A 21,756-nucleotide genomic window follows, 5' to 3' on the forward strand; every position below is an offset into this window, starting at 1 on the left:
CTTCTGGGGACACGTGTGTGAAGCCAGTTTGTGTGTCAGGCATGGCATCGTCCTCCTGCTCTCTCTGCTTTGATTGTGTTGCAGATTTGGGGCATTTTGGACTAAGGGTTAGGTTAAAGGGCCATGGCTTCCAGTGAGGAGAGCCAGCGGAGTTCAAAGTTGACTTGTTCAGTGGTTATTCTTAGGCTGGAAGCTCACGCCACCCTTGACAAAACTGGTAATTTTCTAGAAAACAAGGTACCTGCCCCGCTGGAGGGAAGAGGGGAAGAGTTCAGTCGGCAGCGGCTGCTGGCATGAGAGCTGGGGAGACCCCAGCTCCTCCAGAAAGCTTTGTCTCGGGATCCAGCGTCTTTTTCCTGCTTCCCCCTTCCTATCCCTAGGACCAGGCCTTGCAGCTGCACGACGGAGGTAACCAGCACTCTCATTAAATATGAAAGTTTCCAGAAAGGTTTGTTATAGTTGGAGGAGGATGCATAAGAAGTACAGCTGCGGAATGATTTAACGATGGCTCGGTAACTCCTAGGATATCAAGTTAAGTGAAGCTCATGAATAAACATAAGTAGGAAAAAAAAAATCAGATTTGCTTTGTTCTTCTCTAATTTTCTACTTCAGATATCTCTCCGTCCACCACCCAGGCTTTCACACATCCCAGAGCTAGTGAAGTAACATCGCCTGATATATGACTCGTATTGTTTTATTTAGTCTAGTTTTACCTCTGCAGTGTGATGTGGCTTCCTTTGGGAGTCTGCAGCGCAGTCTAACGGGTCTCACTATTAGCACACAATTATTGCAATATGTTTTAAAATCTCAGGAGTGACTTGCTGGGATTTCCAGTCACCTGTTATCAAAATGAGAATGAGCAAGGGGAGCTTATTAGTTTTTATAATGTCTCAGAAAATGTCAGGAGCTCCAAGAACTGAGGCATGTTAGCCTTGATGGTTACAAAAAAAAAAAGAAATGACAGAGAAGTGAGACTGAGGGGCTGTCATGCGCTGTAGTCATATACCCAGGGCTTTTGATGACTGCCTGGGAGCAATGGAGTAATGCTTCTGAGATGGCTAACGCTTCCTCATATCTTTTTGTTGAGATATTTTTCACTAAGAGTAATATGTTCTCATTAGTAATCACCAAAAAATGCCTTTCTCCATCTGTCCTCCTTCCTGCTGGGTAAAATAGTAATAACGAAGTCCCACGTGGGCCTTATACAGTCCCTGACACACACTTCCATTCTGCCTGTATGTAGCTGGAATTTCACTTCGGCTTTCATTGTACAGTTTGTGTTGGAGGATTTGGCCTGCAGTCCTGCAAGTCAGACCTTTGGGTAAGATTATCTCCGTGTAATTCCGAAAAAAAATTTGCATAGGTCAATGGTTTAGTCATAATGCTGGTTAAGAAAAATGAGAAATGTTCTCATCGTCTTTTTTTTTTTTTTTTTTTTTTTTTTTTTTTTTTTTTAAAAAAAATACCCTAGGGAAAATGAGATCTCAATACAACAAAGACGACAGCTAAGCAGAGGATAACTTTTCCATATTGTTTTCAGCATTTTTGAGTAGGAAGTTGTCTGTAATCTTTCTGGGACTTTCTGCATTCTTTGTAGGGGTGACTGGTGGGGTTTTAAAGCATAATAACTGTGTATGATTTTAACCTAAGCTGTAACCCAGCAGCTTTCGTGCAAAATTCACCGAAAGCCTCTTGTGATAGAGATGCTAACTGAATATGGTTGTGCACAACCAGTTGTATGAAAAATGGTTGCTGCAAGTTTTCTCCCATCAAGCCTTTGTTTTTTACTTGAGATTTTTATTTCAAATGTGCTTTTCCCGATGGCCGGGTCAGTCTTTACGTGCATGAATCCATGGCCCAGGTGTGCTGGGCCGGTGCCCAGCCGGCTCGGTGAGTGGGCTCGCAGGAAGCACTGATGCACTTGTGGCCACTTACATGCCCAAATCTGCTCAGCGTGTGCCAGTTCCCAGTTCATATCTGGGACTGGGGTGTTTCAGGTGCGAACGTATTCCCACCGCAGATGTGAATCTGACCTTTATGAGAAGCTGGTTCTGTTTGTTCTCAGGCTGGCGTTTCCTTTTTGTTTAAAAAGTTTTATGGACGGCTACAGCTGGAAATGAATTTTTGAACCTTCCGCAAAGAAGTGAAAGAGCATCGCGCGCCTGCTGCTTCGAGCGCTGGAGTGAGCTTCCTGTGTCGTGAAGTCAACACCTACTGCTTCCCTTTTCTCATCTTCCTTGTCACCCCGCCAGCTAAACTGCTTTAACAGGACTCTGCGGTAGATGTCCGGCTGTCACGTGTGGCCGGGGAGGACAGTCCTCACCTGCCGTGGCCATGCCGAGCAGTCACCCAGCAAGTGCGTTGGGCAAAGCAGGAGGGAAATACATTTACAAGACCGGCACAGCCTAAAATCTGCACAGGGTGGAAGAGTACAAATATTTTACATTTCTATGTCATTTATGTGCTTCATGAACGGAACATTGTTTTTCCAGGGCTTCATCAGTAAAGTTAAATATGCTTCACTGGTGTGGCTTAAAGACTTAAATGAGACTGTTACGTGAAGGAATATAGTCCACATTTGAGTCTGCAAATTTGTTTTACTTTTCCTTTAGAAACATAGACCATGAAATATCTCGTTCATAGTGAACTGAATTGCGGCTCAGGCTCTGTTAAAGCTGTCCTGCCGTGGCACAAAAATAAGGTTAAAAGAATAGGACCGCCTCACATTTAATTAATCTACTGTTTCATTTAAAACATTATGCCCATTGAAAGGCAAATGTGTTGCAAATTAGTCCGAAAAACATGCGTATCTCTGCTGCTAGCAGAGACAGCAAATGAAGATAGAGTCGCGCTTTAAAACCGAGCTCAAGCTGAGAGTCTGTTCAGCCGTTGTTTGGTATTTAAGCAGATGTCAGCAAGTTTTTGTGAAATATAAACTGAGTTGCAGATGGTGAAGGTCAGAAGGTTAAAAAGTGCCTGTGCTATGTAAAGATTTACTTCTGAGAAAAAAATGTATCTGGTTGGAAATAATTATTTTTCAAATTCTGAATTCAAACAAATCAAAGGATGCTCATGGTGGCTGGCATGCCGGCCTGATTACGTCAGTGCCTTTCGTTCCGGCGCTCTTCTGCATCCAGCAAAACCGGCAAATAAATCCGTTCTCAACGAGAGACCCTCGCAGTTACTGGGAATTTGGGCGGCCAGCAATGAACTTCATTATAAGCTGCAGTATGCTGCGTTTGCTTGTAACAAGTTCAAAGCTTTGTTGCGCTGTGATTTATTTTTTTTTCTTTCCCCCTAAATATTAATATATATCACATGAATGAATGAAACAGGATGTCGCGTAGCGTGTTAGAATAGCTTAAAAGAGTTTTTGAGTTTGCTTGAAATAATTTTGAGTAGCAGGTAGGCAGAGTACGGGTTAAAGTTTTATCCGTGGCGTGGTTGCCTGTCTCCAGGGTTGTGCCTAGAAAGAGAGGGATTGCTTTAAGGGAAGAGCAGTGCTGTTTCAAATCAGAAAAGCTATCCGCCTTCCTTCAATTAATACTTATATCCCAGAAGTGTGGGTACTTCATGCTAAGTGGTACCTCATTTTGTGTAGGATAACTGCGGGTCTGGTTTGTTTGAATTCACGGCTAGCTTTGAAAGATCTTCGAGGTCTTCTGGTTGTACTGCAGTTTGCCTAAATGTGGGGAGGGTTTATTTAAATTTTTCTCGCCAGCTTTGTTTAGAAACAAAACAAGGACAAGTCCAAGAAGCTTAAAGAGAGCATTTAATTGTTGTTTTCTAACAATCTGATGGTGGCCAGCCAGGGTTATGTCTAGAAATGCCTGCCAGAAATTGTAGCAAGTGCACAGAGATTTGGGATAGACGTTGGTGTCGCTGGTAAGGGGCCCAGGTGCTTCCTGAGCTGGAAACAGCCCTCTGTGTTTAATAGAATTCAGCTGGACTTTTACTCCATGGATTTGTCCAGTCCTTTTGTGAACCTGCATGAAGGTTTACCCTCTGCAGTGACATGTTGCTCGAGGACACAGCTCTTGGTCTTGAAGCAGCACCTCCATAATTTTATTCGATGCTCTTTAGTTTTCCCATGGAAGAAAGACGGGGAAATTGCACCCAGTTGGTGCTCTCTGTTCCGTTAATCGTTTGTACCTCTCTCTTGTCTTCATCACAGTTGTCCTGTTCTTCCAGATCCATCCTGGTAAATTTTCCCTACATTTGATCATCCTTGCGGCCCCTTTTGGATGTTTGTGTTCCTGAACACGAACCAGCCAGCCCTCAGTTCTGGACCCTAGTTTTGCTTTGGTTCTGCGTAAGCATGGCGTTTCAAGTCTAGACCCTTAAAAAGATACCTAGAGTTTGTCAGAAAGCTAAAGCCTGTAACCTAATCATTCACATATTTTTAAGTACTTAGAGAGCAAAGAGCCTGCGTAGCTTTTGGCTAAGCTGTGAATGAAGTCGGTGCTTCGTAACTGCGTTCAAGTTTTTTAATTAGTCCTTTCTGATACTATTTTTTTAAATGAGCTTAATGAAAGACTTCACTGAATGACCTGAGTTACATTGCTGGAAATTCTTTCCAGGGGATTGGCTGGTGTTCAAAGCTGCACAGAAATCTTAGGAATATGCCATAGAGACTAGTGCTGCACCGGCCAGGGAGAGAAATCTGTGGCCAAACAGGTCTGGTTTCTAGTTTTCTTTTTAGTCACAGGACCTGAATCCAAAAAGGAGAACAGTTGATTTATAGTTTAGTGCCTTAGTTACCAAATAGGCTAGACGTATTTGCAGGTTGGGAGGATGTTTCTGGTTCTTTATAGAAAAACATAATGAACTAAAGTGACGTCCTGGCCATTGACTGCATTAGTAATTGCTCTTTCAGCAAATAGCTTTAAAAATATCTATGGAGCAGACTGATCCTTTGGTGAGGGACGCGGAGCAGGTTCTGAAATGTGTTAACCTCCTTCACTTCAGGCTTCTCTACTGGCAGGGAGTTGGGCCCACCGAGAAAATGGAAAAAAGAACAGTTGGTGAAACTTGGGTTTGTAAGTGCAGATGGATTGTGTTATGTGTGTAACTTATTTTTCAGTGTACAGAGCCCCAAAAGCTATTCAACATCGCAAATGAACTGCTCCATACAGAAGAAGCGTATGTTAAAAGACTCCATCTGTTGGACCAGGTAATGACATTTTGAATAAACTCTGCTTTCTTTCCCGTGAGCAGCAATGGTGTCTCCTGTTCATCCCCTAACCTATAGCCCGATAGCGTGAAAATGGAGTTTGCTTGCCAGGCTGCGTGCCGTGCATCCCAGAGGTAGGCTTTTGGCAAGTGGGTTGCCTGAGATGAGGATTAGGATGTCAGAAAGAGGAATGGCAAAGCAGCAGCCCAGGATACAGACACCATCAGCATTCGGTTCCTCCCTGAGCGTACGTGGAGAGGAAATCACGGGGAACGCTGAAGGCACTGGGAAATGATGAAATCCGTGACTGCTCTGTAATGTGCGAGAGGTTTGAGTTTTACTAAAATCAGGCCACATGGGTCAGCCTCATCCTCACAGCAATTTTTTTTTTTTTTTTTTTTTTTTACCCACTGTGTTTCGTAATTGGTGTCCATCATGTTTACACGTGGGGATAGGGTAAAACTGGTGTGATGAGTCTGAACTTTTCTTCTGCGTATATATCTGCACGGTTTGGGCATTTCTATAATTATCTCAAAGAAAAAATACACGAATGTGCAGGAGAGAAGTAAAAATGAGGATGAGTCATGTTGTTAATGAAGGGTTTTTAAAAATTAGGAAGAAAAAGAAAATAAAATTGTCACCTTGCCAGGAAACTTGGTAGAAGCTGTAACTTGCAGAGCCCTCTACCCTCCGCTCTAGGACCTCTATGGAAGACTTTCCAGTGTTTGCTTTGGATGAGCAGAGACTGTTTCAGGACCTTAGAAATCTAGGGAGTGTCTTTCCCTTTTGTTCAGTACAGTGTAATTTTTCCCACAGAGAAACAAAATAATGATATGGTTTGTTTTGCTTCACGTAAATAGGAGTAAGTGCTGTTCAGGGACTGCTTGTTCTGTGCAACTTGCGCTCCCGAATACGAGTTCCCTGATCTTCTCAATAGTTTCAATCTTTTTCAGCTCACCCCTCAGATTTTTGTAATTTACCTCTGTGGCCCACAGTCATAAATCTAACCCTAATTGACAGTGGGCTTATGTTTTGTGAACCTCCCAAAAGACCCCAAGGAGTGACTACCAGCAGTCAAAAACTGTAGCTGTGTTCTGAAGCACTCAGCTTTCTAATATGGCAATCTCCAACCCGTGTGCCTAGGATTGCTTTTTGTAAATGGATGGTGGTCCTGTCTTGTTGTCTCATGCAGGTTTTTTGCACTAAGTTGTCAGAAGCGGGTATCTCATCTGACGTGATAACGGGCATCTTTTCAAATATTTCTTCCATCTATTGTTTCCACGGACAATTTCTTCTTCCTGAGCTCAAAACAAGAATTACACAGGAATGGTGGGTAACTGTCATTACAATTATTTCAAAAATATGTTTTCAAGAAACTGTGGCAACCGTAAGGCCTGGTCTAATTCCAAAGATTTTAATTGTTTAATACAGTAGTTTGCTTGTTATTTAATGCATTAGTATGGAGTCTCTTATGCATTTTTGAATACAGGAATGGACCTGAGTACTCAGAATTTCTGGAGTATATTGTGAGAATTTTTTCAGCCCAAAGTATTGCCCGAGTTGTTTTCCTTACTGTATTTCCAGTCTCTTATTATTGTACTATGAAATTGCAGTACTAGGAAGGAAGAAAATTGCTTATTTTGGCCCCATTTGTGAAGTATTTTGGCCCCACTGCGGTGTATTAAAAGAAGCGCAATTACTTCTTTAAGAAGGAAAACGCACCGTCATGTCACAGTCTAGACTTTGCATGCCATGTTGGAGACTTCATGAGAAACATCCGTTTCCGATTTGCTTTGATGAATTTTGTTATAGTTATATAAAATTTAATTGAATGTTAAAATTAGCATTATAACAGCAAACCAATGGGAAATCTGGACAGATGAGATAGATGACTTCATATCTCTAAATCTGCTTATGTCTGTTATGCAGCTGCTTCTGTTGTTGAGCACCACAGCGTTGCACAAGTTTTTACTCCAGAATTTGTTGGCCTTCTGTTCTAGGACATAATCAGTATTATTGGTTGCAGTGTATATGTAGTTTCTTTAAGAAAATCTACATGGGTTGGTTGTTTTTTTCAGTGAGTATCAATGGCCAAATACCAATTGCGACTGTAGTCGGTTGCAGATGATGCAGAAATGCAGCACTAGCGAGAAGCGTTAATGGTAAGGCAGCTCTAGGAAACTGGATTTGAAATGACACACTGGCTGCCAAGAGTGTCCTGCAGTGCAGGTACTGCTCACGTGGCACCTTTCCAAGCACCCTCAATGATGAAGACAAGACCAGAGTTCACATCAGCCTTGGCTGATTCCAGTCTTCACATAGTTCATCAATAACCAGAAGGAATAAATGAGTGTCAGCACCTTTGCACCTGACTCGCGTTTACAGGGACAGCTATTATAAAAAGGGGAGGAAAACTGGAGAGTTGGGAAGTCAGAAAAAGGCAGAAGCTCGTTAAGTGGCTAAAGGGGGTCTACTGTGGTCAGCCTGCAAAGTCACGAGTTCAGCGGGAGAGAAAAGCTGGGGGTAAAACGGCTGGCGCTCTGCCTGGCCGTAAATTTGGAGGAGACAAAGATGTGTTGCTGCTGCTGCTCCCAGCCCGAGGGGGGCTCTTGGTGAACATATGTCTGGCCCCCGCGGGACCACCCAGCTGAACCGAGCCATCTCTTTGCATTAAAACCTCTTCACATGTTGGGCTATGGTAGAAAAGATTATTTTTAAAAAGTAAAAGTTTCCCACAACATTTTGTGCTGGACAGCAGAGATAGATGTTTCTTTAACGACGCATAGTCAGTTTGATTCTGATCTGCACTTAAGAGTGACGGTGGGGGCAGAAATACCATCCTTTGTACATCTGGATGAGTGTTTAAGGTTTCATCTAGGGTACCATATAGATTACTTTAAACTAAACTTAGCTTGAAATATCTTCATTGCACATGTGTGTAAGTGCTTGTGCATGCGGGAGACAACTGTGAAAGTCTTCCAGTTGTGTTTTCTCTCTGAAGACAGTATTGATTTCCAGAGACTTCAGTACTTAGCTGTCTCTTTCCTATAGGAATGTCAACCCACGACTAGGAGATATCCTACAGAAACTGGCTCCTTTTCTGAAGATGTATGGAGAATACGTAAAGAACTTTGACAGGGCAATGGACATGGTGAACACATGTATGCAGAGGTCCTCTCCATTCAAAGACGTTGTTCAGAACATACAGGTAAGTTCTTAATTGGCATAATATGGCTTGGAGATCATAATTTATTTGTGTGAGTTTATTTTTTTTTCCAGTGCACGAAACACAGTGTTTAGCTACAAGACAATACTGCTGTAATAGTAAAAATACACAATTTTAGCGGCCGTCCTTTCTTCTCTTTTGCTTTGTGACACAGATTTTTCACATAGATAGCTTTTTCTCCACTCACGTATTTAAGAGGAGTAGCAGAAGTGCAGAACGAAACTTTGCCGTTGGTCCGGCAATTCAGACTGCAAACATGTCCATTTATAAACTCCTTTCGATTTATCTTCCCAATTTACTAATTTGCTTTTTAATAAATACATTTTTCCATCTGAGCTGGGTGTGTTTGAGTTTCGGCTATCACTGGCAGCGTCTGCTCTTGGTCTCATTTTTCCGAGGCTCACAAAGTGGCGCACGGCTCTCGGGGATCGCGGCTCCACGGGAGGATGCTTAGCCTGGATTTTCATGTGTTTTCTCTTAATTATACAAAAAGCTGTGCGGGGACGGGGGGGGGGAAGAACTCTGTTTATGCCGGCGTATCCGTAAAACCCCTCTCTCCCCCTCAGGCCCTAGGCCAGCTGAGGGGATGCAGCAGGCCTCTGCCGGGCCTGGACACAGGCCCCGTCCCCGGGGCGGGGAGGGCTGGCAGGGAGCGGGTTAAGCTGAGGAGGGAGCACAGCTGCCTGCCCTAAATGGGAGGATTGTGGCCGGGCCAGCTGTCGGGAATCAAGTAATCCCCCAGCAGGCTGGGAGAGGGGGAGAGGAGAGGCCCTGCATGGAGGGTCGGGGCTGCCGGTGAGACTCAGGCAGAAGCTTGGAGGAGCAGGAACTGGGGAAGGTCCTCTCCTACCAGGCTCTCGCTCCATGTGGCCTTGTCTTAACCACCTTCTGCCTGAACCCGGCCTGCTCCCACCGAGGCTCTGTGCAGCAAGCACTGAAAAAAAGCACACGGGCGTTCTGCTGTCTTCAGTTTGTGCCAAGCCACTGACGTGGCTTTCTGAAGTGAAAATCAGTTAGTGACTGTTTTCCCTACAGCGCAGACATCTGCCCACCCTAAAACTCATCTGTCTCTTCTCACCACCAAGCTACAAACACAAATGAGTTGTGCTAGCTGTCAGTCTGCAAAACTGGTCTGCAGCTGTCCGAGACCATGAGTATTTCTGCTGTTGCTTGAGCAAAACTTTGACAGGTAGGAAGAACACAGGCACTGCATATAGGAGATGCGATTCTGAAGCCTACTGATGGCAGTATTTCACTGCGGGTTATTTTAGCAGCAACATCACAGCACCTTTTGCTTCTGTCAGTGACTGTACCTGCAGGAGGCAAAGGCTGGACCCAGAACACTTAGTGCACTCATCTGACCTATCTGAGTGCTACCAAAACCCACGGTCACTTTTCAAAATACCAGTTGAAATCTGTTGTGATCCTGCAGTAACGCACTGTCCACCTAAGCTGTTCATGGAATAGTTATGCAGCTGAAGGCATTAACAATTATTAATTATGCTAAACTAGGGAAAACAGAAAACAAAGATCACATGGTACTTAAAAGTGAATGTTTGTGACTTATCAAGTTTACTTTATCTGACATTGAAGATAGACATACTTTCTGTTTGGTTCACATCTACCTACTGGGGCCAAAACTTGTTAACTGTTGAGTTCATTAGGACTTTTCTTCTGTCGCCTTTCTCCTTATGCCATCCCTTAAGTACTTTTAAATATGTATGTCCCACTGACAGGACAAGAGGAAACAGGCACAATCCTGAGCATGAGAAGTTCCACCTAAACCTGAGGAGGAACTTCTTTGCTGTGAGGGTGGCAGAGCCCTGGCACAGGCTGCCCAGAGAGGTGCTGGAGTCTCCGTCTCTGGAGACATCCCAACCCCGCCTGGACACGTTCCTGTGCCACCTGCTGTGGGTGACCCTGCTCTGGCAGGGGGTTGGACGGGATGATCCCCAGAGGTCCCTTCCAACCCTACCAGTCTGGGATTCTGTGATTTCTGTGTTTTGGATTGTTGCATGAATGAAACACAGAATAAACATCTATCCTTCCTCTAGTAAAGTCATTTGAATTGCAGTGTAAACTCTCTCTATAGACTTTTAAAAATTGCATAGCATTAAGCTTTTCCTTGGGAATAACTTATTTTGTCACTGCTGACTTCTTAGAGAGGATACACTTGGCACATGAATACAGCTGATGTGAGCCTTGAGGTGACTTCCTTCTCTGCTTCCCTGTTGCTGTTCAGTGTTAGGGTTCATCCTATTGCAGGAATAAAAAGACAAAGGAGAAGGTTATAGTAACTGGATTTGGAAATATAAACCGAGTGCTAATACGCAGTAGTGCAGTTTTGTGTCCTTTTTAGTTCTTCCCGGAATCTCTGATTCTTTCCACCCCAGTTGTATTTTCTGGGAAACGTGGTGCTATAAAACTCTGAGACCTAATAAATTCACTTCATCTCCTATAAACAGAAATAACTGCTCACTCTGCTACAGCATGACAAGATATTTTTAAAAGCAAATTTTGAATTTCTGGAAGGACAGCGAATATTTTTCTATCGGACATTCATCTCATTATCTCCAGGCTTTGCTTGGAGAATCGTGCGAGTCAGCAGTGTGGGCTGTAATATGGCAAATACATGAAACAAAAGCCTTTCTCTGAGAAAAGCATACTGAAATTAATGTGGTTGTTGAGGGGTTGCTTACACAGGCCAAGACGCAGCATTAGCGAGCTGACGTAAAAACAATGCTATGGAGAAGAGCGCGTGTGTGTATGTATGTGGTTAACATTCTGGTGTGGGATTCGGGAGTCAGATTACATCGCTAACAGAAACTTCCTGTGCACTTTAAAACAACTTACTTGTTCTTACTGTGTTTCTCATTTCTCTTCCCCTCTTTTAAATAGAAATATCCCTTCACTTCGTAGGGATCCTTTGAAAATAAGTACATCACAACACTCAGTACCATTGCAAGCAGAGATCGGTGCATTATTGGGTAAAATTTAGTGTAATCAGTCTCAAACCTACCCCCCTTCTTGTTCAAGTGGAAAAAAAAAAAAAAAAGAGAATTTGAGGCAGCTCCTTCTTCAGAGGTGGTGTGGGAACAGTGTATATGCTGCTTGTACAGTAAGCTCTAGGAAGCAATATGTCCCTGTGGGGTTTCGAATTTTATGTAGTCTTTGGGGGGAAAAGCACTGCAGAGGGCTATGGATGGGAAGAGCTCTTTTGAGCCTGTGAAGAAACACGCGAAATCTAAAGGATTCCTGCGTATCTGCAGAAAATGCCAGACGTGGGACAAAGGTGAAACCTGTCAGCTCTGATATCTGCTGGAGGGTCGGAAGGCTCTACAGAGGGATCTGCACAGGCTGGATGGGTGGGCCGAGGCCAATGGTGTGAGGTTCAGCAAGGCCAAGTGCCGGGTCCTGCACGTGGGTCACAAGAACCCCATGCAGCATTACAGGCTTGGGGCAGAGTGGCTGGAGAGGTGCAGACCGAAAAGGCCCTGGGAGTGTTGGTCCATGGCAGTTGAATATGAGCCAGCAGTGTGCCAGGTGGCCAAGAAGGCCAGCAGCATCCTGGCCTGTGTCAGGAACAGTGTGGCCAGTAGGATTAGGGAAGTGATGGTCCCCCTGTGCTGGGCACTGGTGAGGCCCCACCTCGAGGGCTGTGTCCTGTTTTGGGCCCCTCACCACAGGGAAGACGCTGAGGTGCTGGAGCGTGTCCAGAGAAGGACAACGGAGCCGGTGAGGGGTCTGGAGCACAAGTCCTGTGAGGAGCGGCTGAGGGAGCTGGGGGTGTTCAGCCTGGAGAAAAGGAGGCCGAGGGGAGACCTTCTCGCTCTCTACAACCCCCTGAAAGGAGGGGGTAGCCAGGGGGGGTCGGTCTCTTCTCCCAAGGAACAGGCGATGGGACAAGAGGAAACGGCCTCACGTTGCGCAAGGGGAGGTTTAGGATGGATATTAGGAAAAATATTTTCACTGAAAGGGTTGTCAAGCTTTGGAACAGGCTGCCCAGGGAGGTGGTTGAGGCACCATCCCTGGAGGTGTTTAGAAGACGCGTAGATGTGGTGCTGGGGGACATGGTTTAGTGGCGGACTGTGTAGTGTTAGATTTATGGTTGTACTTGATGATCTTAAGGGTCTTTTCCAACCCAAATGAGCCTGTGATTCTATGATAGCTTGAGATGATGTTTTACACTCCTCTAACTGTATGTGAAAGGTCATTTTTCATTGCTGTTTAACACTAAAGGCAGGACAAAACCAAACCCTTCTGTGCTTGTTTTCTCTCCATTACAGAAACAGGAGGTGTGTGGAAACCTGACATTACAGCATCACATGCTTGAACCAGTGCAAAGGATTCCTCGTTATGAGCTTCTCCTAAAGGACTATTTAAAGAAACTTCCAGAAGAGTCTCCAGACAGGAAAGATGCTGAAAGTACATGGAAACTCCTCACTGTCTAATGAGCATAATAAAATCTTGGAGAGTTTTTTCTTTATGTGTTCAAGTACTTTCAACTGGGGCTATGGTAGAAATGGAGATTTGAATTAATCAAATTATTCCCAAATGTAGCACAAAGGGATTTTGAATGCTCTTAGAGTAAAGAAGAAAAGGGTTGGTATGGCAGCACCAGGAATGAAGGGAGCTTTGGCAAATAAACAATGAGAAAATATTGAAGTTTGTAATGGTAGAACATCTGGCATTTTTATTTAATCCATTACATGGCCAAGGACAAATACAGAAGGACATCCTTGCGATAGCCAGAGAAAGAAAATAAAAATAGCCTTTAATGTATATGTTTCCCTAGGAAAGCAGGTTAGGTTCTGTTAACACAGAGATACAGGAGAAAGGGACTCCTGGTGGTTTCTAGGAGTTTGTGGTGTTGACCAAAACGGGTTGTTACTGTAAGCATACGGTTTTAGGAAAACATTCTTAAAAACGTTCTTGTGAAGACTTAAGTGATACTTAAGTTAACTTTTAGTAGGTTGATTCCTAGAAGGTGGATTTTTTTGTCACTATGAGCCTTGGCTTGCCTGGACTTTTAGGAGAGAAAGATTAAACATTTAGATGCTCATGGACCAGCTGCACATGCAGAAGTGAGTGTGTTTATAACTGCTTATAAGCATTCCTGTTAGTTTATGGAAGGAAAAAATACAGTTCTTGCTTTTGTAACAGCGATTTTGTAGCAAAAGCACTAATCAGGGAGCTAAAAGCAAACCCCACAGTGCTATCAACGGATATAATCCAGAGAATGCGTAACTGTTGCTGCCTTTATTTGCAGAATCGCTGGAGCTCATATCTACGGCAGCAAACCATTCAAACGCAGCCATCCGAAAGATGGTGAGTAGAAATTGCCTAATGGAGTTGTAATCTGACTGAAACGCCTGGTTGAACCAACGGTCCCCCACTGCAATAGGCTCGGTAAAGTAGGCTGGGGAGAATTTTTAAATACAGTGAGTCAGGCTTTAAACATTAGTTGGATATCTGAGTTCTCGTTATCATAAATGATCCTGTTGTGGTTACCACGGGTTACTGGGCCTAAATGTGGTTTTCCTTGTTCTAAGGACCCAGTGGTCCTCCTTGAAAAGGGGGGTCTTCGTAAAACTCAGTATTTGCTTTTCATTGAAAGAAGTTGAACGTATTCCAGTTAGGTCCATTCATAAGGTGTCCTTGCAGATTTTCACAATGTTTTTTAGTCCTACAGGACTACATCAAACTGGAGGTTGTTTCAGTTTGATTTTGGATCATTTTAAAGGCACAGAGTGTGCATTTACTGTGTGTCAGTAGCTTTGGGAAGCTATACTTCTAAAGCTGGACAGTCTGAGATGGTGGAGATTTTGAACATTAGCACGTGTTTTGTACAGAACAGCTAGTACACTGCCATTAAAGTAAATGGGCTTTGTAGTTACAGATGTTATCCCTTTTGTGTACCCAAGTGCCCCAGGAGCTTGTATGTTGATTAGGCTTAACGCTGACTGAGTGTTTGTGGGTGCAAGGTTTACATCCCCTTCCGTATCAGACCCTGCTGGCGGGGACACCATGAGACCACGCTTCCTGTGACTGCTACGGGGAAGTAACCAGCTGATGTCTGGGTATTTCCAGTATGTCTCGGTAACCAGCTGATGTCGGTGTATTTTCAGGATGTCTCAGTGAAAACCAGTTTTGAAACCATCTATTTCTATTTGAGTCTAGCGTATTCTCTTGATAAGGACATCTTTTGGTGGAAATTTTCCTGGTTTGGGGCCTGGAACAACTCCTCCCCAAGTAGCAACTATTTTGCTGGGGACTGTGTACAGTATCTCCACAGATGGCAGGAATATGAAGCCACCAGCCAGTTGCTTTTTCTATTGGTATGCAAAAACCTGTTAGAAAAGGCTTCTATAATAATTTTGCACCCTCTGTTTATTGCTGATAAGAACCCGTACCCTCTAATCAGGGCTTCTTACTGCATCGAATTCTTCTGTAATTAATATCCGAATAGGAATTTCAGGTTTGCCCTCGTGGTTTCCCAGCTTGCCTGTCCCAGCAGAAGGGGGTGCGGGTGTGCGGGCTGCTGGGGAGCAGTGCGGTGTGAGAGCTGCACCGTCCTGCACGCGCGCCTCGGCAGAGCCCCGTGGGATGGTGCAAAGAGCTGCGCCCGGTCGGAGCTGAACCATAAAGACAAGCAAGGGCTGTAGCAAAATCTCCGAAAGTTAGCGGAGGTTTGAATTAATTGTTGGCCACTAAATCCTGCTTCCAAAGCTGACTTTCCCTAGACGTGCATATGTCGCTCAGATTTTGGATCCTCCCTTAGCGTTCTAGTTTCTTCTTTTAGAAAAATAGCTTGATAAGGTCAGTGGGTTTTGTTTGGTTTGGTGTTTTTTTTCTTTGGTTTTGTTTGTTTGTTTGGGGGGATTTTGTTTTTAATTAGCGGGTTCTCTTCCTCATCTTCCCATTTGGTGAAAAAACTCTACTGCCTTCTGGGGCTTAGGTGATTTGCTTATCTGTTCTCAGTCCACACTCCTTCCTGCTTTCCGTGTAGTTTTGCAGCATTTTTGTTTTATCAGTTTGGATTTATCTGGGTTTTTTGGTGTGTTTTTTTGGTTGTTCATTTCTTTAATCATTGGTCAGAAGAACTGCTGAGGCCAGGAACTGGTATGTTGTATACTTGCGGTGAAACTTCTGGAGTCAAATGGGGGTAAACAAAGTTTGTAGAGACCTGAAATTCTAAGCTACGGAGAGGTCGAGGTATGATTTAGAGATGTGCTTAGGGATATTTTTGGGTGTAATTGCATAGATCTCTGTCCTCACTTTTTGACCGTTTGCCGACTGTGCCATTTGGAGCACATCAGTCCAGCTTATGGTTGAAAGCCAAACCTTTCCAAATGCTCTAACTCAGTAGCAAGATTTATGCATCTTTCTTAATTTGACTTGTATATAGTGATCACTTGCTGCAGTGCTTACTGTAGCAGCTGCAAATGGGTGAGCTACTTACCTCTGTCCACTTGAATGTTGTGCAGAACTTTAATATTTGGTGAACTTAATACAAAGTAGACACAGTGCTTTGCTGAAGAGGAGAAAGTAATCCCTTCATAAGGAATTTTGACCAAGACATAAGGATGACTAAATGACATTAAAACTATATTCTAAGCATTTTGTCCTGGCCTGTTTCGTAGGTACTTTTTGCCGTGGAGGCCCCTGCATAGGCCTGCAGCGTTCCCCATACAGCCGAGGTTTTAGACTTAGCTTAGAAATGCAGGATATGACCACGCTTCCTGATGGACACCTACCTGCCATTGTCTCAGCAATGATAGAAGAGAACGGAACTTCTCAGAAGCTGAGAAACAATCATACTGTAGCAGAAATCTTAGTCTGAGATGTGAGGTGGAAGCTGAGTTAATAAATTCAATGTTGGAACCAATTTGGTAGCGTACTGGTCTCCAAGTTGGCCATTGATTTTACTGGACCCAATGCCATTGCTTCCAAAGATACATACTTACTGTTGAATAGGAATATCTGAAAATATCAAATAGATAGATCTCAAAACATCATTAAAATGGTAGTACAATCCAAGTATGATTCATGAGTGGCTAGTACAGTGCAGGGAAGAGTATTGCAGAGTATGGAAAGGTATTCATTAATTTTTGAAAATGCAAAGCTATAGTAGAAGTGAAAGACTGTTTTCTTTCCTACTTATTTACACTTGCCAGAAAAACAATACTGTGCGTAATAGACCAAGTGGAATGATTTTTTTTTTTATTTAAATTGCTGGGGGTTTTGTATTTGCAGGAAAAGATGCACAAGCTTTTGGAAGTCTATGAGCGACTTGGTGGTGAAGAGGATATTGTTAACCCGGCCAATGAGCTCATTAAAGAAGGACACATTCAGAAACTTTCAGCAAAGAATGGCACAGCGCAGGATAGGTATTTATTCCTGGTGAGTATTTTTGTTGCTCTCTTATTTTCAAAGCTGTGCGGTGAAACAGTATTATTTCCATCTTCCCCATTTCAAATGCAAAAAGCTTTCATCAACTGAGCCCAGCTACTCCTTCCTCTGAGCAGCCCTTTTCTCTTGGTGCTTTTTCCTCGTGAATTCCTGTCCTCCTTCCACGCCTGTGCTTTGCTGATGGCTTGTCAGGCCCAAAGGCGTCTTTCCCGTCTCCCTCCTCGGAGGCTGCGTTTTTGCGAAGCGCCCGAGGAGGTGCGTTTCCAGCTGTAGCACCTTTGCTGCGAGAGAGGGGCAGCTCTCGCTGACGTGAGAGAGTAGCACTCGTTTGCTTTCAGGGCAGTCCAGTTGGTACCAGAGAGCGGGGAGAAGGGGGAAGTGACTGGCTGATGTGTTTCTGCCTGTCCACTTCTTTCAAGTGACAATATGTGAGCCTAGCTTGCTCCTTAAATCTCTTCCGGAGAACTGCGTCGTAGAGTAAAACAGCAGAGTCCTGAGCTGTCAAAATGCAGGCTGTGTCCAGCGTGTAATCGCTCCGTTTAAAATCTGCCCTTGTTACAGTTTAACAGCATGGTGCTATACTGTGTGCCAAAACTGCGGCTGATCGGCCAGAAGTTCAGCGTTCGAGAGAAGATGGACATCGCAGGACTGCAGGTTTGCATCTCTTCTTTTCCCCCGGTTCTAATGCTTCCCCACTCGATAGCGCCAGGTCTCCTCTGAATCCAAAAATATAACAATATAGGTATGTAGAAATATAATAATATTCTAAAATCCAGTTTTGCCTCTCTTTTTTTGGAATTGTTATGAGGTAATCATCCAAAGGTGGGTAAGAAAACGGCGACTCTGTACGTTCTTTGATTGAAAGCTTTCCCTTGTCACCTAGCTGACACAGGAGCCACCTTTTCCCCTATTGCTGTAATGGGCTGGTTAGTGATACAGATTCAGTTTTGTAGCAGGACGAGTAATTATGGAAATAATCCTTTGGGTTTTTTTACCTCTGTACTGTATTCTGAGTGATCCTTTCAACTAAGTATTTCAAAGAATGAGTGTATTTGTAAGTTATTAGAAACGAGTGAAAGACGGTGGAGAGTAGTCAGAAGCTGACGTGTTCTTTTTACAGGTCCAAGAAATTGCCAAGCAAAATGTGGCTCATACATTTTCAATAACAGGAAAAAAGAGATCGCTGGAACTACAAGCCAGGTATGGTGCTTGTTCCGTCTTTTGAGATGTGTGAATATTTATGTAGACATTTATGATCTACGGGATATGGCTGTGCTGGTACAACATGGCTTTAAACCAGGAGATGGGCATCAGAAATGCACCTTGGACTAGATGATCTCCAGAGGTCCCTTCCAACCCTATGATTCTATAACTTACACGTACAAGAGAATACGTTGGTCCTGAGTCAGAGCATGTTGAAGTGCTATGTTGATTTGCTTTATTGAATGCTTATGGTGTTTATAGTAGCGCTTGTGGGTATTTTTGGCCTTTGTTTGGTAATAATTGAGGTTACTGTTATTAATAATGTTTATAAAATAGTGGATAGCAAAGCTAAAATCTTGATGGTTATAAAGCTGTGAAGAAGATGTGAATTCAATTTACTGAAAATACTGGAAGTAGAATTGTGATGTTTTCTCTATTTTTCTTTTGTTTTAACAGGACAGAAGAGGAGAAGAGGGAATGGATTCAGGTTAATACAAAACCATTATGATATGGGCGGAAATCACCATGCAGTCAGCCCCTTCTGTTTTTATAATTATCTTTTGGGGGTTCTGAATGAACGCGGCTGGCTGAGGAAGCTGGGTAGACCAGGCTGGCCAAGCTGCTGGTGGAGAACTGTGGAGCCGCAGCCGGGGTGGGTCCCAGTGCTGACCCGCTGTCCCCAGGCAGTGCACCAGGGCGTCCAGTGGGTTCCCCTTCCCTGCAGTCCTCAAGCCCAGCGAGAGCAGAGCCTGAGTGGGAGATTTGCCTTGTGTATTCTAGGAACATAGGGAGTTCGATCAAATATGAGAAAAAAACTTCTTCACGGTGAGGGTGACAGAGCCCTGGAACAGGCTGCCCAGGGAGGGTGTGGAGTCCCCTTCTCTGGAGGCTTTCAAGACCCGCCTGGATGCAGCCCTGGGTGACGTGCTCTGGGCAATCCTGCTTTAGCAGGGGAGTTGGACCAGATGATCTCTAGAGGTCCCTTCCAACTCTGAAAAAAAAAATCCGTAAATTCCATAATTCCATAATTCTTGTAGCCTGACTTTTAGAGACACTGTCTGATAGCAGTGTTTGTATCTTAAACAGTAGTGCGTTAACCCCACCACTCATACTTACTAAGGTTTTTAAGTTTCCACTTCATTTATGCGAGTCCAAGGGTTTTTCACTAAAATGGTAATCCTAACCATTTTCCTCCGAGATAATTTTTCCCAGTCTCCTTTTGTGACGCTGCTCATCTTTGCTGGAATTTTTGTCTCAGGTCATTCAAGCAACAATTGAAAAGCACAAACAGAACAGCGAGACATTTAGAGCGTTCAATAGCTCTTTTTCTCAAGAGGAGGAGCATCTTCCTGATTCCTCAGTAAGTATGAGTGCTTCATTCTCCTTCTTGGCTATAACAGTTTTACCCACGGTTAAACTAGACTTAACGCACCGGGCTTTACAATAGTGTAGCCTTCTTCTTGATTTTTATATTACATTACGTGATAGTCAGCTGCATTTCTCTGCCTCTCAGACGCGTATCAGTCGTAGTTACTCAGCCATGCAGGTGTGGAATAAATTACCCCGGGTAATTCAGTGCGAGAGCCCTATCAGTCATGTTTTCCAGACGAGTGGCTCGTTTAGCATTACAGGTGTAATTCTTCAATGTTATGAGCGGGTGTCTGTCTGGAATGATGTTTGTGTGCCTGGGAGATTCTCTCCATTACCTTTCCCCATCTCCTGAGAGACACGGTTTGGGATTATTTATTTTTTCTTATGTTATTATTATTTAAAAAGCTTTAAAGGGTTGAAAGGAAATTGATGCGTTTTAAAAGGATCTTTAAAATACTGTCTTATAGATAACAAATATATTTCAAAAAGACTATCCTTCAACTAAATATGCAAAATAGTCTTGAAAGTCTGTTCTGTTTCTGTACAACTGTAACGTGTTACTCTACGCTGTGTCCGCTAGGAATTTTATTTTGGAAGTATTCATGTGAGGATGATGACAGTATCCCTTCATTTGGCCTGAAAATGATGGTGATGACTTTAACCGCAGTCATTTGCTACAAGCTAAAGAGGAGAGGTCCTGGGAGAGGGAAATTTTTAGGAATTTTGTGCAGAGCTGCCTGTGTGTTGGCGGTGTCGGTGGTCAAACATGGTAGATCCTGGGAGCACAGGGAGAGAAGGTCTGTCTGCAGAGATTAAACTTGGGGATCTTTTTATCTTCCCCCTTCCCTGTCCTCTTAAACATGGGGGGTGGGGGGTGGGGTTTTTTGTTGGCTTGGGGTGGTTTTTTTGTACCTAACCATTTTTGAACCTCTCCTTTCCCAGATCTGATTCGGTGACTCAATAATGCTGGATTTTTATCTGACTGATTTCCCAGGGGGGACAGAAGAAGTGTTAGATATTCCATTCATCCCAGCAGTGATCACAGACTGAGAGCGGAGGTCTTCACAAACCTCCGCAGAGTCTGGGACTCCACTGCTGATAGCCACCAGCAATGAGCCGTTTTCAGAATATGACGTAGCTTCCTGATCATGAACTATTCGTCAGCTAAAAATACTCGGAAAAAATTGGAAAACAATCAGTTGGTGCCTATATTTTTAAGTTAACTCGTAGCTGCCTTCAGAACCAGGATGCTCTGATGGAAGAAATCTTTTGCTAATCAGCAAGCTAATAAGCACACTTCTTTCTATCTAATTAAGACACAGTGTCTGTTCAACTTCATTATTATTATCTTGCTTTGTAAATTCCATTTTATTTTGCTTCTCTATTAATGCTGTAGCCACATGTTTATACTCTACTGGTTCATAAAAGTCAATCAGAGCAGAAGTCTGGCTTATCTCCTGGCTGTGATATTAATGCAGTATGCATCTTAATTTCTTTTATGCCTGAATGCTAACCTGCATTTTTAGGAGATTAGCTTATCTAGATAATCAGCTTTGAAAACTGATGTCACGGCTAAATGTGGCAGAAATTGCTGTCGGTTATAAAGAGCTGAAGGTACTTCCAGTAAGGAAAACTGGCCAAATACTGAGAGCATTCTTAGTAGCGATGCGCTGCTGTAGGCAGCATCTACCATACATCTCTCATCATCTTTATGGAATATTAGGCAGCGTGCTTTAGAGGAAAAAATGACAATAATCTTCCTTTTTTGCTCTCATGAGTCAAGAAATAGATATGCACTCATGGATTCCCGGCTGGATCTGTAACAGCTACTAGAAATTGGACCCTGGTTCCAGTAACCCTGTAGAAAAAATAGCCAAATTGCTTTTCTCCCATCCTTGGCCATACATTTGATATGTTACAGTGCTTATGATTGATTTCAGTTGCATGACCACTGCGTGCCTTCGCACACAATTCTCACCGTGCTTTTTTCTTCCCTGCTGACTTAAATGAGCTCATCAAGCACTAAGGATTGATCTTGAGCCTGTAATTTGCCTACAGAAGACTTGGCAGTTTCTTGGAGGCGCAGAGATCTGACATTTGACCCGATTCTTAAGATTATGCGTGAGCAATAATCTACAGCATTAATAAACTCACCTGTCAGGAGGTGACTTCTCAGTGTCATTGCCGTGTGTCATGGTCACCAGCTCTCTGCAGGGTGACCATAGTGGTGGTCTTTTAAAGAAGTCTTCGGAAAGCTTCAGGGTCCTTTTGTGGCTTGGGTTCTTTTGTGGCTTAGTTCCTTCGGAAACAGGACACTCATTTCCTTGTTTTCCATTTTCATCTGCAGCATTTCAAACTATGTGACGGGCTT

At 43.6% G+C, this 21,756-nt stretch overlaps 1 protein-coding gene across 11 annotated transcripts in view; it reads left to right on the top strand.

Moving 5' to 3' along the window:
• The window catches only part of FGD3 (FYVE, RhoGEF and PH domain containing 3), a 113,851-nt gene that overhangs the window by 71,690 nt on the left and 20,405 nt on the right, over positions 1-21,756 (top strand). For all 11 annotated transcript variants that reach the window (XM_063347865.1, XM_063347857.1, XM_063347856.1 and 8 more), the window contains exons 5-14: positions 5,084-5,173; positions 6,366-6,502; positions 8,225-8,381; positions 12,686-12,824; positions 13,669-13,727; positions 16,656-16,802; positions 17,373-17,465; positions 17,932-18,011; positions 18,471-18,501; positions 19,273-19,374. In XM_063347865.1, coding sequence (XP_063203935.1) covers positions 5,084-5,173; positions 6,366-6,502; positions 8,225-8,381; positions 12,686-12,824; positions 13,669-13,727; positions 16,656-16,802; positions 17,373-17,465; positions 17,932-18,011; positions 18,471-18,501; positions 19,273-19,374 — 1,035 coding nt within the window. The remainder of the gene's footprint in view (positions 1-5,083; positions 5,174-6,365; positions 6,503-8,224; positions 8,382-12,685; positions 12,825-13,668; positions 13,728-16,655; positions 16,803-17,372; positions 17,466-17,931; positions 18,012-18,470; positions 18,502-19,272; positions 19,375-21,756) is intronic.

The sequence above is a fragment of the Chroicocephalus ridibundus genome, chromosome 10 (assembly GCF_963924245.1).
Source record: "Chroicocephalus ridibundus chromosome 10, bChrRid1.1, whole genome shotgun sequence".
NCBI lineage: Eukaryota > Metazoa > Chordata > Aves > Charadriiformes > Laridae > Chroicocephalus > Chroicocephalus ridibundus.